General features: G+C 44.4%; 1 protein-coding gene across 7 annotated transcripts in view; it reads left to right on the top strand.

The window, feature by feature from the left end:
* The window catches only part of epha10 (EPH receptor A10), a 114422-nt gene that overhangs the window by 76422 nt on the left and 21150 nt on the right, over positions 1-16850 (top strand). For 2 of the 7 annotated variants that reach the window (XM_078290159.1, XM_078290161.1), the window contains exons 4-6: positions 6685-6809; positions 9873-10075; positions 11582-11674. In XM_078290159.1, coding sequence (XP_078146285.1) covers positions 6685-6809; positions 9873-10075; positions 11582-11674 — 421 coding nt within the window. Of the gene's footprint in view, positions 1-6684; positions 6810-9872; positions 10162-11388; positions 11394-11565; positions 11695-12721; positions 12738-16617; positions 16747-16850 lie in introns of all 7 variants that reach the window. The other 5 variants (XM_071915360.2, XM_071915363.2, XM_071915362.2 and 2 more) reach the window with 5 other exon arrangements.

Genomic DNA, 16850 nt, shown 5'->3' with positions numbered 1-16850 from the left:
CGGCAGGGCTGCGTTTGTGCGCGGAATCGTTTCGAGCGGTTCAAACGCTGCGTGCAAGTTAAGCCTGTCCTTATCAAAGGTGGAGGGGAGTTGTTATGCAGCACCTTGCTGTAAAGGAGTGAGAAACACATTTGAAATGTTTAGTCATGCTTTGACACGCCAGCTTTTTTGGTTTATTTCATATCTTAGAGTGTTTCAGTGTGAGTTTCCAAATCCAAAACGTGTATCAATCAATAAGAAACATTATAAAAGTTGAAATTATTGCCTCAATATGATGCTTTAAAGGAGATAGATAGATAGATAGATAGATAGATAGATAGATAGATAGATAGATAGATAGATAGATAAAAAAGGAAGCATTGGCAAACTGCAGTGTCACATCATTTGTTTTATAAAATGTGTGACAGAGCTGCCGAAAGTTGTTCTAGCTGTGTGCTTTGATTTAATCACTGCTTGCCGAGGAGGACACCGCTAGTTCTTAAGGTTACCATCTGAGAAGAACAAGGAAGGCATTTCTCCGCACAAAAACGACACTTGAAAGTGTGCAACAATTGATTCTGGCGTCAGATTGTCGAGGGCGTCTGTCGGCAGGATATTTGATGTAGTTTAAATCTGAGTGCGATCCTGCGAGGAAGGCGACGCAATGTTAAATTATGCATCCTATGACACGCTCTATGCACTGAGCAATGGATTGTGTAGCAGAGAAATAAGAAAAAGTTTGAAAAAGTCACTCGCACAACTATTTGGCCAGTTGTCTCTTTAATGATTTTACTGAAGACACACACACACACACACAAATACACACTTCAATAGGGATTGTTTGGTAGCATAGACAGAATTGCTTGTAGCTCTAAGTGTAAAAAAAAAGCTCAAGGTACAGCTTAACCAAAAGATGTTCCCTCTCTTCTCCCGTCAGTCACTTAAATCGGCGTACTGTCCCTTTAACCCCAGGTAGAAGCGGGTGGTGCTGCGCCCAGAGGGAACGCCGCTCGCCGTTCTTACAGCCCGTTAACCCTTTGAACATGAGCAGGCCCGACAGATACAGGCTCTCAATCACTCCTGCCTGCACGACTTAACAGCTACCGCCTCGTCTCTCCATCCCCAACGCACACACACACACACGCACGCGCTCGCTCTCCTTTTAATATGCGTAGGCACACGGAAACTCGTACGCTCACACATGCGGAGGAGATGGTGAGAAGCAGAACAATGAAACCCCCTCCTGACAAGATGGATGTCATCTCAGCAGAGGCACAAACAGGCCTGCAGGGAACAGCAGCGTCCCCTGAGAATAGAGAGATACAGAGAGAGAAAGAGCTGTGTGGGGAAAATGGAGAGATAAGGAGATGGAGAGACGGCGAGAGAGAGTGGGAAAGTGAGAGGGAGTTTGCAGAGAGAGAGGAACCGAAGAGGAAGTGAGGAAGAGAAAGAGGAGAAAGTGCGGAAGACCGGAGAGACGTTCAGCCCTGCCTGTGCCGTGGCCCCTGGGGAGAGCGGCTCCTCTGCCTGTCTCCTTTGATAACGAAGCGGAGACGCCAGTTGCACCTCAGCTGGCTTTGTATACATGGATGCGAGAGCCTACAGCAGCGGCCGCCATTTTGTGCCAAAGTCTATTCACAGATAGACTTGCCATAGAGACCTGGGAATAGAGCCACCACTTATCCCCTCGGTGTCTGCATAATGACAGGCCTGTACTCACAGCCTAAGTAAGTTTAATCGACGACAGGTGCGACTGTGTGCCGACTGGTGGCCATTTTGTGCCAAACTCGATCCGGTGCGACTTCGCAGCTCATGCCTCACTTTCCCCTTGCATCATAACATCCCTTTGAAGTCTATAGACCATTATCTATATTGGTGATTGGCATGTGTTCTGCAGAGCCTTCATACTGGATCCTATCAGAATTTGTACTGTATGTCTTTGAAACAAGTGCCTATCAGTGTGTCGGCCATGTGTTTCCTGCTGTATGATGAGGCTTTGAAAACGCCTGCTGTTCATTTCCACAGCAAAGCCGGAGAGGTTTAGAGCCCACAAGGCCATCACCTCCGCTATATTGCTTGTGGAAATGAGTGTGTGATAGTGTTTGAGCGTGTGTGTCTGTGTGTGCGTATGTGTGTGTGTGTGTGTGTGAGTGCAAAAGCCAATTCAGAGGGCACTTGGCATCAATTTCTTCCTCTCAAATACAGAGCCAGCCTCAACGCTACTCACCATTTGCTGCCGTACACTCTTTCTAACCGGCAATGCGTTTGTGTGTGTGTGTGTTGGAAATGGTGTGTGTATCTGCAGTCATGCCTGTTTGCGTGTACAGCTGTGTGTGTGTGTGTGTGTGTGTGTGTGTGTGTGTGTGTGTCCCTTAGTAACCATTACATCCACTTAGTAACCATCACTCAATGTGTCTGCTATGCAAGTTACAGCCCACTTCTCGCTTTTCAAACAGAGGTGTGCAGTAGTGTGCAGCAGTGTGTTTGAGCCTGCTGGTGATTGTGTGTGTGTGTGTGTGTGTACTGTACGTGACTACACACTGCTGGCTTATGTGTGTGTGTGTGTGTGTGTGTGTGTGTGTGCGTTGAAAGAGAAACTGTGCACGCTTGCGTTTTTGTGCGTCAGATTGGGCTGTGATGTGATCTGGAGTCAGAGTTTGGAGGCAGGCACCGGTCCCATGCATAATTCAACACACAAGGAGGGAAAGAATAGCAAACAATAGCCTGCAGTTGTAGATGGGGGAGAGCAAGTTGACACTGTGTTCTTAGTTTAGTATGATAGGCCGAGTTTCTCTTCACGTTGGGGCGGATGGCAGTCGGAGAGAGAGAGAAAGAGCATGTGTCAGATCTTTCTCTTTCATCCTTTTATTCTCAACTCTTATCTTTCTACCTCTCTCTTTTCTCCATCTCTCTCTCTCTCTCTACATCTGTCTCTCTCTCATGTTTCTCCTACTCCCTCACTCCCTCTTGCTCCATCTCCGTCTCTTTGTTTCTCTCTTTTTCTCTCTGACCTTCTGATTCGTTCTCTCTCTGCAAGTCTGTTTACATTTTCTCCGTTCTAGGCTGTTCAGTAGGGACGGGACGATGTATCGAAATTCTGTATATCGCCATACAAAACTGTGACAATACGTATCGTGGGGCAGAAAAATGAATCGCAATATTGGCTCCATTTGAGTTGGCTTTCCCATCACAGTTTCACAAGCTCTCCATCGAAATGATATTATTTGCACTTTGTAATGTATTTTTAAATTGTTGTTTACATTTTAGCAAGCCGATGCCGTTGCTAGAAAGATTTGTGGCTCAGAAATAAACATAATTCTGCACAGTCATACTTTGTTGTCATTGAGCTTTTATTTATTACATCGTATCGTGGTTGTATTGAATCACGAACCCCATATTGCATTGAATCGTATCGGAAGATAAGCATATTGTCCCATCCCTATACTATTCAAGTTAAGTAAGTTAAGAGTAATCCATTCCATGCTGCAGTCCCTTTCCTGTACACTAGGGGTGTAACGACTATCAGATTGAAATTTGGGAGACCGGGCCAGCTATACAAGATATAGCCGTACTGATTCAAATGTACAAGATCGGGTACAAGCTGGGTGGGATCCTACACAAATTATGTCGGCTGTCTTTTGACCCCAGAGACCTGACTCGACAGTCAAAATAGTGAATATTGATTTCTCTACTAGTGTTTCTTTGCATTCTTGCGTAAAGTTTGTTGGCATCTTTCCTTCTCCCTCCATGCCACTCTCTTAATCTTAGAACAACCCCCTCCCTCTGGGAATGTGGCTGTAGGTTATGTTACATTTCAGTTTTCTGTAGACTGAGTGATACACCTGAGTTTGTTTTACAGCAAATCAGACATCGCAATGCTAAACACAGACAAAAAATAAATAGGTGCCTCCTGACCTGCATTTAGTTTTATCATTGGAATCTGTCAAAATCAGTTTACTTTACATTAACACCGTCACTTTCACAATAGTTCTATTTGAATGCTTTATGAGGACTAATAAGCCTTATTTTTTGTTTCTTGTTTCTTTCTGTTGGGGGGGGGTAGATTGGAAGATTTACATATTTCTAGCAGTAGGTCAAATTTAACCATTGTTGAAAGAATGTAAAATATAGGACATTGAGAAGCTGCAGAGAGATACCAAACAAATCTACAGTATGTGTAACAGTAAACTGTATAACGGTAATAAATGTAAATGTAAATAATATTTTATAGAGGAGTCGTGCCTATAATGCTAATGGAATTGCCATCTCAACATTGATATTTCTGTTTTGCAGCTGGATAATATTGATTTCCACATGATTTTTTTATTATTACCATGTGAGTACCAGACAGAATCAAAATAAGGACGCCATGACGAGTAAACTCTGCTGTGATCTTAATGGCACTCAGTGGAATTGAGTCATGATCTATCAACAAAATGAGAGCAATCATATTGAATTGTTGACCTGCTCAGCGATATTTCTTGTAATGATGCTGCATACTGAGATTCATAACAAATCGGTCTAAGGAGAGATCCACATCCCCACACCTCTTCCTACACACACACACACACACACACACACACACACACACACACACATTTACTCAGCCCAATCAAACTGCTCTGATATTTTTTGCTACTTCAGCCTGCTGCTGCAGATAGGGATTGGGCAGACATGGAGAGCAGTGATAGATTCAGCACTCATTGGCCCGGGTCAGCATGAATAATGGATAGTACCTATGTTTTTTAAAGTAGAGAGATCAAAAAAGAGACAGATGGAGACTGACAGAGAGAGAGAGAGAGCGAGTGAGAGAGAGACAGACAGGTCTTGACTGTCTTTGATCCACTGCCTAGAATGACTTTATTATCCTGCTATGAGAGGAAGACTGGAGGTGTCACACAGATGTTGTCATGTTCGTTTGTATACTGTATTTTTTGTGAAGTTAATGTGTGAGAGAGAGAGAGAGAGAGAGGGAGGAGAGAGGCAGAACTTATTCATGAATGCGTCTTGTTTTCATCTGGGAGGAAGATAAAAATGACAGTTAAAGGTCACAAAAGAGATGAGTAGGAAGTGAGAAGAGCAAGAACGACGAACGGGAACAACTCAAACTCAAATACCAGGGGGGAGGGGGGGGGGGAGGGAGGGAGGGGAGCGAAGGAGGTGGGGAAATAAAACGACAGATGACAAACAAGAATAGAATCAGAAACGCAAAGAAGCAGCATGAAACCAGGAATAGGACTTTTATTGCCACCAAAAAAACAAAAAAACAAAAGCAGAAATCTTGAAGATTACATCTCTGACAAAGTAAGACGGGGGTATTGAAAGGCGATTAATTAAGTGAAGAATTATACCGTTTTAACCGTCACACAGCACAAAAAGCTGACAGAAAACACGCGGTGAAAGGAAATGGAACACCCCATACACTTCCCTGCCACTAAAGCTGATCCTAATGGCCTTAATGGCACCACTCCTCCCAAACATAATGGCCTTTTCACTGAGTCAACTGCACCTCCTTGTTTTTCTTAATATTTTTGATCGACGGCTCGTTCCGCTAGCTCGTTAAGCGAGGCATAATTAGCACTTACGCGAGAGTGGGTGGTGCTTCCTGCTTTTCTTACTATGGCCTGCCTGTCATTTATTGATGGAGAAATAAAAAAAAAAAAAAAAAAAAAAAGAACAAGTCTTTCCTCAATAATAGAATTGTGTGATATTGAGCCGGTGCCATTGAGGCTCATTTCCGAATTTTTGAAAGCGCTGCTCTGTATGGATATTTCATCTCCATTTTCGTATCCCATTGTGATCGATTGGAGATGAAATATCTGTCTGCTCAAATTTCACTGCAGCCCTCATGGATTGAGTCAGAAAAAGTTATGAGTGCGGTCAGTTGGAAAGAGAGAGAGGGAGAGAGAGAGAGAGAAAGGCAGAGAGTCCAGATTAACGGCGTCTCCATCCTTTAGTCTCCTGTCGATACAGACTTGTCAGTCAATCCATATCTGTATGGATCTGTTGTCAGTCCCACTGTACCAGGCCCTGTTCAATGCCACACGCACACACACACACCTACACACACCCACACACGCACACACACACACAGACACACACACACATCGTTTTCGGACCATGCAGGATCATGGAACTTTGATGAGTGAGATGAAGTTGTCTCTCCGACACATCCCCGCTTCAATAATTCATCCGTTCCCCCTCTCTCTTCTCTACCACTGATCCTCTCTTTTTTCTATCCACTCTTTCTCTCCCTCTCTTTCTCTCCTCGCGTCCTTGTTGTGCTCTTTCTCTGTGCTTTCATGCCCACACTCCAACTTTGCTCCCCTCCTCTCTAACTCACTCTCTCAGCTCAGACCTGAGACTACAGTGTGTATAGATGTATATCAATGCCTGGTTTCAATTAAAGGAGAAGTCCACCCTATAAGAGAATTCACTATATTCCTCCTGTGACCTTGGCACACACAGTCAAGCTTTGTGAACGTGAACAAGACTTTCCCATAGCTATAAATACAGGAGAGCAGGTAATGTTGATGATGTCCTCCAGAGAAATGCTGGAGCTGCTCTATTTTCACTGAATGGGATTGGAATTCCCAAGCTCACCTCTCTCTCTCTCTCTCTCTCTCTCTCTCTCTCTCTCTCTCTCTCTCTCTCTCTCTCTCTCTCTCTCTCTCTCTCTCTCTCTCTCTCTCTCTCCCTTTATAGCGCCCTCTCTGGTCAGTGAGCTGCGAGCGGAGAAGATCGAGCAGAAGAGCATAACCTTGGTGTGGAGGCAGCCTTCCTACCCCAACAGCAGCCGCACCGAATATGAGGTCAAATATTATGAGAAGGTAAACTCATAGTTACACACACACACACACACACATATATATACTGTATATATAAATCATCTGTCTGCATCATTGCTCTTAGTTGAGTTTTGCTTTTCTGCTATCAAAGCCACGAATCAAGACTTAAACTAAATTTAACTATACGACCCAAAATGGGTTGCAGGCCTGTTCCCATTTTGTCTCCACATGTGACAAGTGTACTAGTACGTTACAGTGAGCCTGGGTCCACAAAACTGGGTGACACTAAATTACTCATTTGTGTCCTGAACAGGTGTGAGAACCCAGGCTCTAAAACATTAAAGGAACACGGCAAGTTTTTGGGAGTTTGGCCGGTTGGTCAGTTTAGAGCACAGGCACCGAAACTTGCCACAAAGTCTTCAAAATATCTGCAACTGAGGGAAGTGACATCATGTGATTTGGTTATGTGGCTTTTGCAGCCAACCATGACGAGATGTTTTATAACGGGTTTTTCAATTGGTAACAGTTGACAGATTTCTCCCGTTTTGAAAATTTGTTTTGATCAAATAATGCTGAAAATATCATGCAAAAATCAGGTATGTTATTGGTAATTTGAAGGGACAAACTTGCCACATCGCAATGCGATGATTGAATGTGAAAACCTCAGTCCGCCTCGCTTTCCACTTCTGCCACATTTTCTTTTGCGGTCTTGGATAACCACTGTAATTTCATCCGCCCAATCACACTCATTTAACATGCCACTTATTCGGATTCTGGCCACCCCGTCAACATTCATACTCCTCACAGTAAATCTGTCATGCACGTAAACCGCAGCTGTCATGCTCACACTTCTCCATTTTCATACGCTGCGTTTTCTGGCAATGCCAGGTCTTTCTCTTTGGCTCTGTCACACTCTCACTCATTTTCACACCTCCTTCTCTTCTCTGTGCCTCACCATATTTAAGAAAGCCCTCCTTACTTCCCTCCCTACTGCCGCGCTCCGCCGTCTTTAGGGAAAGAAGTGAAGACGATAGAGGAAGGATGGGCAGGGGGATGAAGGGAATGACGGAGCAACAAGAGAAAAAGGAAGAGACGAAGGGAGGTAAAGAGCATGTGGAGAGTGGGAGATGCCAGTAGAAAGACTGAGGGAGAGGAAAGGTTAGAGAGAGAGAGTGTAAGGGACAGATGAAGGGAAGATGAGTGGGAGGAAAGATGCTTCCAAGAGCAATGCAGCAGAGACAAATGAATGAAGGACGAGGGAGATGCAGTAGAAAAGCAGAATGAGGGAAGAAGATGAATGGAGAGAGCGTAAGGCATGGATGGAGAGTAAATGAGAGGGAGAGAGGAAAGATGTTGAAAGGCGATGAGATATACAGCTGCATTACAACAAATCATAAAGTGTGATGCATGGCATTGCTCAGTCATGCTGTTTTTCATTCAGTTGCAACTTTATAATAGCACTATAATAATATAATAGTACATAATTCTTATTTAAATTGTACAAATAACTTGTTAAATATTTATGAATACTTAATAAAGAAAGTGTTTAATCTTAATAACAAATGACTACCAAATTGCTAACGAAGACTATCAAAAATAATTTATTTAATTTCTTAAAAATTATGATACAATACAAAGATTGATTATTTAATATGCCATGGCATAGGAAATTAGCTAATCATCAATTAGCTGTTAACATTAAGTGGTTAAATTAATAAAATGAAATTACAATGAATTCACCATTTATTAGTAATGGTTATTAGAAAGTGTTGCCCTCCCATCCTCCTCCAGCATCCCCCCCCCCCGCCCCCCACCTCTCTCTCTGAGTGCTGAATCTCTTGTTTCCACCCTCTAACCTGTCCTCCCCCATTCTGAGCACTCCATGTTTTCCCTCCTTCCTTCCTCTCCATCCCCTCTCTCCTTCATCTCCCTGCTCTCTTCTCTGTCACATATTAGCTCTCTCCACAGGAGTCACTCATTACAGCTGCCACTCTCTCTGTCAATCTCTCTCTCTCTCTCCCTATTTCTCTCTCTCTCTCTCTCTCTCTCTCTCTCTCTCTCTCTCTCTCTGTGAGTTTCACCCACTCTCTCTGACCCTTCCTCTATTTTCTTTGTTCCCTCTCCATGCGATGTTATTCATGCAAATGTACGAGAGAGCATTAAAGATCACGCATGCTGCTCCAAATCCTCATTACCACATGCAAGCAGGGGTGCGCACACACGCTCTCATGCACACACACACACACACACACACACATACACTTGATCACTTTTACGGAGCTTTCCAATGGTGACCTCTTTTTATATTTCGCAATACGCTGGCACACAAGTCAGATTTACTACTGAATCAGTTTGACATGCTCGGCTTGAGAATCACGGCATTCGAAACATGGCAATCTTTTGGAGTGGTGTTATTGACATGCGAAGGCGTGACACGCATAGATATGAGGAGCATTTGTTGAAACAAGGCAGAGATGTGAAACGGATTGCGTTGGGGAGAGAAAAACAAACATATCTGGGAGCAAACAGAGTAATTATGGTAATGTGTGTCACCTATCTGCTGCCCCCATTGTACCCACCTGCGTTTGGTGTGACTTATTCTCACAGAGCACAGACCTGAACGCCATGATTTTTATTTTTTTATTTACAATTTATTTAAAGACTGTTCTTATGAATAGATTCATGTAATTATTGCCATAGAGCTCTTTGGGTTTTCCTTCAGGCTTTATAAAGTTTGTAAGTTTTGCTTTTTTTTCTCCAGAGGGCGTTTTCAATATGACTTTTCCATTGAACATACATTAAAAGAGATCCGACATCATTTCTCCTCAACCTTTGGCTACATGTCTGACTCCCTAAAACTTTCGAAACTTTTCATCCTCCTCCAGTCCGCTCTCTCAGTGCATGTAAACATTACCAAAGCCCCTGATTTGAATACAGAACCGTCTCGCACTTTCCCAGCATTACAAACTGTGCCTCGGAATAAACGGAGCATCGCACAAATGCATTCCACCTACACGTCTCACTCCTCCTGTTTCTCTCTCTCTCTCTCTCTCTCTCTCTCTCTCTCTCTCTCTCTCCCTCTCTCTTCCCTCTCTCTCTCCACAGGAGCAAAAGGATCAGAGTTATTCTACTGTGAAGACTGCCGCCACCCGGATCAGTGTCAACAACCTCAAACCTGGCACCACATATGTCTTCCTCATCCGCCCCTTCTCCACACCGGCCCCCTCCTCATCCCTCTCCTCCCCCCCTCTCTCCTCCTCCTCCTCTTCCTCGTCTGCCTCTTCCTCCTCTTCCTCTTCCTCCTCTTCGTCTTCCTCGTCTTCCTCTTCCTCTCCGTCGCCCATCGACTACGGGGCGTACAGCGCCCCCCTGGAGCTGCAGACACTTGGCGAGTGTGAGTAGCCGTTTTACGCCTCCTCCTCCTTCTCCTCCTCACTTTCTCTCCTCTCTCTTCGCTCCCGCTCTCCCAGCGCCGCCAGGCAGCTTGGGATAGGGGTTTGTGTAGGCGCCTGGCCAGCCCACACAAAGAGGCATGCTGCTAGAGCGAGAGAGATAGAGAGAGACAGAGAGAGAGAGAGAGAGAGAGAGAGAGAGACTTGTCTGTGTCTGAGAGTATGTGTGAAGCTTCAGGATTTTTCCAGTAAGCTGTGAAATGGTTCCTCTTTGTGCAAGTTGATACTGCGTCCCCTGTGCCACCTCGGAGTCTTGTTTGTGACTGTGTGTGTGTGTGTCGTGTGTTTGGGTTCACATGCATAACATTGTGTTTGCATTTCTCATGAATCCAGTGTTTTTGGTCTTTTTTTTTTTTTTTACCTTTTTATTTATCCAGGAAAGGGGTTTGCTGAGCATGCAAACTCTTTTTCGGCACTGACCTGCTTGACATTGTTCATACAGTAACACACACCTGAGAGCTGCCCTGTTGGCTATGAGCAGCTCCACTAGAGCCAATGGGGAACCTGGACAGTATCTTTTTTTTTTTTTTTTTTTTTAGGCTAGGGAAAGTTTTAAACATTCGCTCATTTTCCCAACTGGCTTATAGGGATTTGACCCAGTAAACATCAAGTCACAAGCTCACTTGTCTACCTTTTTAAAGTGATGTTGAACTTTGGTTGTACCTTGGGTTGTGTAGCTTCCTGGCCATGATAAAACCCCAAAATCAGCGATTCTCTGTTATCTGTTGCTCCGGTAGAGGCGATTGGAAAATTAGTTTTTTTTCACTCTTGACATTATCTGGCAAAACAGTGTGAAAAACACATTTCTAGCACATAATCGAATGCAAACAAAGGAGATTCTGACAATAGCCTATACATAAAAAAACTAGTCATTCTGCTGAAGTGAATCGCTTTCTTTGTTTATTAAACCTTTCAGTTTGAACAAGTGTAACACCGAAATTCCTCCGACCGGATTTCAGTGTTACTTGGTTGGTTTAATACCGTTTAATATCGTCTCTACCGGAGCTCCAGAGCAATAGATAACAGATTTTAGGGTTTTATCATGTCCAGGAAGCTAGGAGGAAGCCAGGAAGCCTCATTATTTGCCCTCCATCTCCTATGTATACTTTAGTATAGTTGAATATACATGTATGCCTATGTGTTGTTACATTACATTGTGTGTGTCCAAGTGCATGTACTTCACACATGTGAGAGTGTGTTCATTTTTGCCATTTGCAGTTCTTCCCCTGACTAATATCGGTTGTGTCCACAGTTAAGGTTTGTGCGGATACTTTGTTTGCACTCGTGTGTTTGTGTGGTTGTGTAATCACGTTAACAAGCAGCACGGTGTGTTCTGTCACTTCCAGTGGCGCTGGCTTCCAGCGAGCAGAGTCCAGTGGTGATCATCGTCGTCGTGTCTGTGGCCGCTCTCATCATGCTGCTCTCCATGGGAGTAGGCCTGCTCATCTGGAGGAGGTACACACACACACACACACACACACACACACACACACACAAAACAACTTCCATCCTATACACTCCCTATGGCTCCATTCTATCATGCTGTCATCCTAACTCCCTCTTTTAAGCATGTTACACAAACGCACACACACACTCAATCATAAACTCAATCACACACCCAGTCAAACTGTCACACGCTTCTCCATAATAATCCAGATTACAGTAATCCAGTCATTGGAGGCGCTCTCTCTGTGAAAGGCATGTACAGTAGAGTGACAATGAGAGAATGGCTGAAAGCGCGCGATCAGCCAGCTACACTCAACATGTTTTAACGTGCAACATTAAGAAGGGAGCTCGATAATGGAGCTGTCTGATTCGAGGGGGGAAAACATCGGCTGGGTCAAAACCTTTTTTTTTTTAATCCTTTTTTTACATTTTTTTTATAGAGGAGAGTGGGCAGTCCACAGTCCTTTGCTATCTAATTAGTTTTTCACATAGAACAGTGGAGACAGGCAGTGAAGAGAGGAGAGAGAGAGATAAAGCAGTGAAGCAGTTCGCTGCGTAGCGGCTGACCCCATAGGAGCACAATGATGGTTTTACCCAGACCATTAGTTCTCCACACCACTTATACAGGGTCAAAGACTCTCTTTTTGTTTCTTTCACTTTTTGAAATAAGTGGGCAGTTCGTCCTCCTTCATTATTTTACTAATATTTATGATCTAAAGATGAAATAGGAAAGATTGGGGAGAGGAATGTGCCCACATTTTTCAGCACACTGCTTGCAGTCTTATTTAGGAAATAGACGATTCCAACGTTTTTTGGGTTTTTCTTTTCTCTGAACAAGATGCTTTGAAGTGAGTGTGGTTTGGGGTGGCACGGAGTAGAAGCTTTATTTCTTTATTTCTCATAAAGTTTAAAGGGGCGTCCTGCAGCAAGCGTACTGTAAGCCCGAATATTCAGCCTTGTACACTCTTTGACGCCATTTTTAAAGTTAAAACTACAATGCATGAGTCGTAAACGTGGCCCCCTAATCTTTATGAATATCCCAACATTCAATTCAATTCGATAAACCTCTATTGTCCCCGAAGGGCAATTCAGGTGCAGCATAAAAAACATAGAAAATGCATACTGCACGCACACAAACGTAGAAGCATATACCCAAACATGCCCCAACCCAATATACACCCACCGAAACATCTAGTAGTAGTAGAATTACACATAGAAACAATGAATTATGGTTATACAAGCGCAATACACTTTTCAATTGCATGGTTTTACGGACCGTATATAAGGACGGTTTCAGTTTACACCCCTAAAACATTAAAGTGATGCAAGATTTCTTGGTTTCTGTGTGATAAGCAGTCAGGGCCTTTATGAAAAGTATCTTGTAAATTGGTGCCTTTGAAATACATGACGCTACTAAACTAAAACTCAAAGCCCACGGAACAATCAATCAAGCAACCACCCATTGTCGCTTGATGTAATATGTCTTGTTTCAACTCAATTCTGCTGTTGCGTGTCATCTCAAGGGAATTTTATCGCATCGGCTATATCATGCCATATATACTGCATGTTTTATTCAGCTGAGCAGATAAAGGGGGGAGAGTGCTTTTCTGTTTGCCGTTCCAACCACTTTGCTCTTTGACTCCAGTCCAATTCTATATTCTGCCAGCTCGCCTCACACACGCCCACGCAAACACACACACACACACACACACACACACATGCAGACACGAAGTCGCACACACTCAACACTCACGCCCCACACTCACAACTCATACTGTACAGTCCATCACACATACAAGCACATGGGTTGGGGGAGCATGCATATCGCCTCCTACGCAGTCGCACACAATTACACACACACACACACACACACACGGCCAGAAACACAATTGTATGTTTGCATTTCATTTGGCTGGCACTCAATTCATATCTATCCAGGGAGATTTTCAGATGCATTGTGCGTGCATTTCTTTGTATAGTTTGCATGCCATCTATCTTTCCTTCTCTCTCTCTTGCTGTCACTCTCCTCCACTGACACACACACACACACCTACACACACACACACTCAGATACCTACACCAGCTCCACCTGTCAGTCAGATAAGGTAAGGCAGGTCTATTCAGAGGTACACCTACCTATATAGAGGAGGGGGGGGGGGGGGTTGTGATATAGAGACCACCTTAATCTAAGACGGATAGATAGATAAAGAATGGTGCAGATGGAGCCAGCCAGGTGTAGAAATGGCCTCCATTCACTCACACCAGCACAATACAAACTGGTGCTGTCAGTCAAACCCTCACAACGGCTGCACATGTTTAGAGATACACACACACACTCACACAGCCATGGTCATGCGACGGCACCAGCGCTACAGTAGAAACACCAAAGTGCGTGCAAACATTTGCTTACACTCACAGTACACACACGCACATATTCAAATGCATTGCTGCTTTCAGGCATGGCAGGATCATCCCCCTGCGAACGGCCCGGTATTGAATAATAACGCTTATCTTCGCCTCTTTTATTTCCATCATCGCATTCATTGCGAGTGGTCTCCATTGTTCGTCGCTGCTGGACCATTAACTTGCTCTTCATGCTTTGCATAGAGACAAAGAGGGGACGGCTTGATGCCTCAATTACCACGCTCTCATGTTTGCAAATACATGCCCAGCCTCTAGCTACGGCCACAGGGCCTCAATTACACTCACACAGGCTCATGTAAATGAATCTAGAGCCAGATGAAGGCACGGACAGGGACGCCCGCGCTCGCAGAGAGGCGTGCGCTCGCATTCGTGGGCATGCACATGGATGCTCTGCACAGCCCTCAAAGCCACTTCATCAAAACATCTGACATTATATCTCAGGTCACTTGAATGTAATGTTTGTGTCAGATCAAGCGGCTGTAAATTGTGTGCGTGTCCGCTGGATTGGTTCTGCCCCAAGGTTTCCGCGGTGCTTCAGCCTCATCATCGTATTCTCTCCATGTAGCGCGCTCGCTCTCTCTCTCTCTCGCTTTCTCTCGCTCTCTCTCTCTCTCGCTCTCTCTGCTGAAGTCCTCATTAAGAGTCATAGGCACATTACACGGACACACATACACAATTATGCAGATCAATACGCAATGATGAGACATACATGGGGAATAAAAATGGGGGAAAAGTGAGAAAAAGGGGACTGAAGGCACAAAAAAAGGGATGGATACTTCTACTTCTCAATCTATTTGTTCTGTCTTGTCCCCCCGAACCCACACCTACACACACACACACACACACACACACACACACACCTACACGCACACACACACACACACACACGTCCGAGTCCACCGGTGCCTGACAGAGTTTGATAGAGCCACAGTTCCAGGGCATTGCCCCAACATTCTCCAGGAAGCCCAGGCTTGACTGGTCAGCGCGGGGATTGTTTATCCTCCACTGGCCACACCAGTGTGTGTGTGTGTGTGAGTGTCTCGTAAGTAAGTGAGTGAGTGACAAGTTCTCAGGAGCAGGAGACGGAGAGGAGAGCAAGAAGAAAGGAAGGAGTGTGGATGGAAGCGGAGGGTCATTTCATAGGGCCATTGACTCTTGACGACACAGTGACAAGAGCGAGGGATTGGAAGGGAAATAAAAAAATTGAGAGAAGGGAGAGCTGAGTCGGCCGACGGAAAAGGTCCTGAGCAAGGCAGCGTAGTTCGCTGTGTGTCTGGTACAGATCAATGCTTTCATGTCTTAGAGACACAGACATCCTCCATTTTAGATATGAAAGTTTTCATTCCAAAATGCTGTGTATCCATTTTGGAAACATGCTGCCATTCGAAATGCAATCCGTATTCAAAAACACAGATGATTCTATCAACTTTTTTGCAAGCAGAGCCATGCTAATGATTCCTAACTTTAACCAAAGACCGTAATGTCCTTTACTTTCATTTCATCAGAGTGAGTGTTCATATTTTCAAATGGTGCATATCTCATTTTGGAATGAAACTGTTCATATGCCCCAAGGGGGAGCACGGCTTGTGTACCAATCAGCAGCGATCACCCCTCTGCCCTGCACTCTGCATGGGCAGATTTTCAAGGAGCAGCTCTTGGCAATGGAGGGAATACAAATGTGTCAGTGTTTTGAATCACATAAAACTTAAGCTAGCACACTAATGCATAAAACTTCTAATGAATGGAAGTTAAAGTAGCTTGATGACATTTTCCCCGTGTTGTGCCCTATATATAAGTCTCCGCTGGCCTACTTCCTCTTGGCTTCACTTCACCTCAGCAGCCCTCACATGTCAGCTAGGATGCTATTCCTGCTCCCTCGCCTATTACTCATATTATCTGCGTAACTACACTTTATTTTAGAGGAGAATTTAGTTATGGAGAGGAGGGAGTAGGCAGTGAATGGAGGGCTTCTCTCAAATGCCCCGCTTTAAAGCTTCAACCCGGAAAACACAAGCGAGTGGGCTGCACATGTGAGAATGGACTTGGAAATTAACCCAAATTTAAACTGTTTTTAGAGACTTGTTATGGAGATGCCGGAGGCTGAGGTTTCATGCATTTGTGTTCTTCCTTGTCAAATTCTGCACGGCCCTCAGTAAGAGAGGGGGTCACTTTTTGCCATAGCCAACTAGTTCTTCTGAAATTGTAGGGAAATCATTTTATTTATTTATTTATTTATTTATTTCTGCAACATTTCAAGTCTGTACAGAATCCTCCATAATCAACAGCATAAAAGGAACTTTTTTTTTGAGGAATGTTGAATAAAATACATTTTCAAAATATAGGAAATAACAAGCATGTTTTCTGAATTCTCCCTCTCAGTCAATGCCGTCAGTATCCACAATACTCCCTTGATTAGATTCGATACAAAGGAATCCATCTTTAGGAAGCGTTGTGTTGACAGATCTTTTGAAGCCATGAGGAGAAAGGATTGACACTGGCACTCCCCCTCCCCTCCTTGTTTTTCCCAGCAGCTTCTGCTCGAGCTCCTCCAATGTAACTCCTGCTAGCGTGGTGCTGCTCTCGACCTCCTTCTCCACTCTTCCTCCTCCTCCTCCTCTTCTCTCTCCTCTTCCTCCCTTCACACAGCTGATGCCCAGGTACACTGGCATGTCTGCACTCCCTGCCCCCTCTTCCCTGGCCCCCTCCCCCCCCCCCCCCCTTCTTTATTTCCTTTCTTCTCCTCTCCTCTCCGCTCCCTTTC

Source organism: Centroberyx gerrardi, chromosome 19 (assembly GCF_048128805.1).
Source record: "Centroberyx gerrardi isolate f3 chromosome 19, fCenGer3.hap1.cur.20231027, whole genome shotgun sequence".
NCBI classification, from domain to species: domain Eukaryota; kingdom Metazoa; phylum Chordata; class Actinopteri; order Beryciformes; family Berycidae; genus Centroberyx; species Centroberyx gerrardi.
This window is presented reverse-complemented; position numbering and strand designations above follow the sequence as displayed.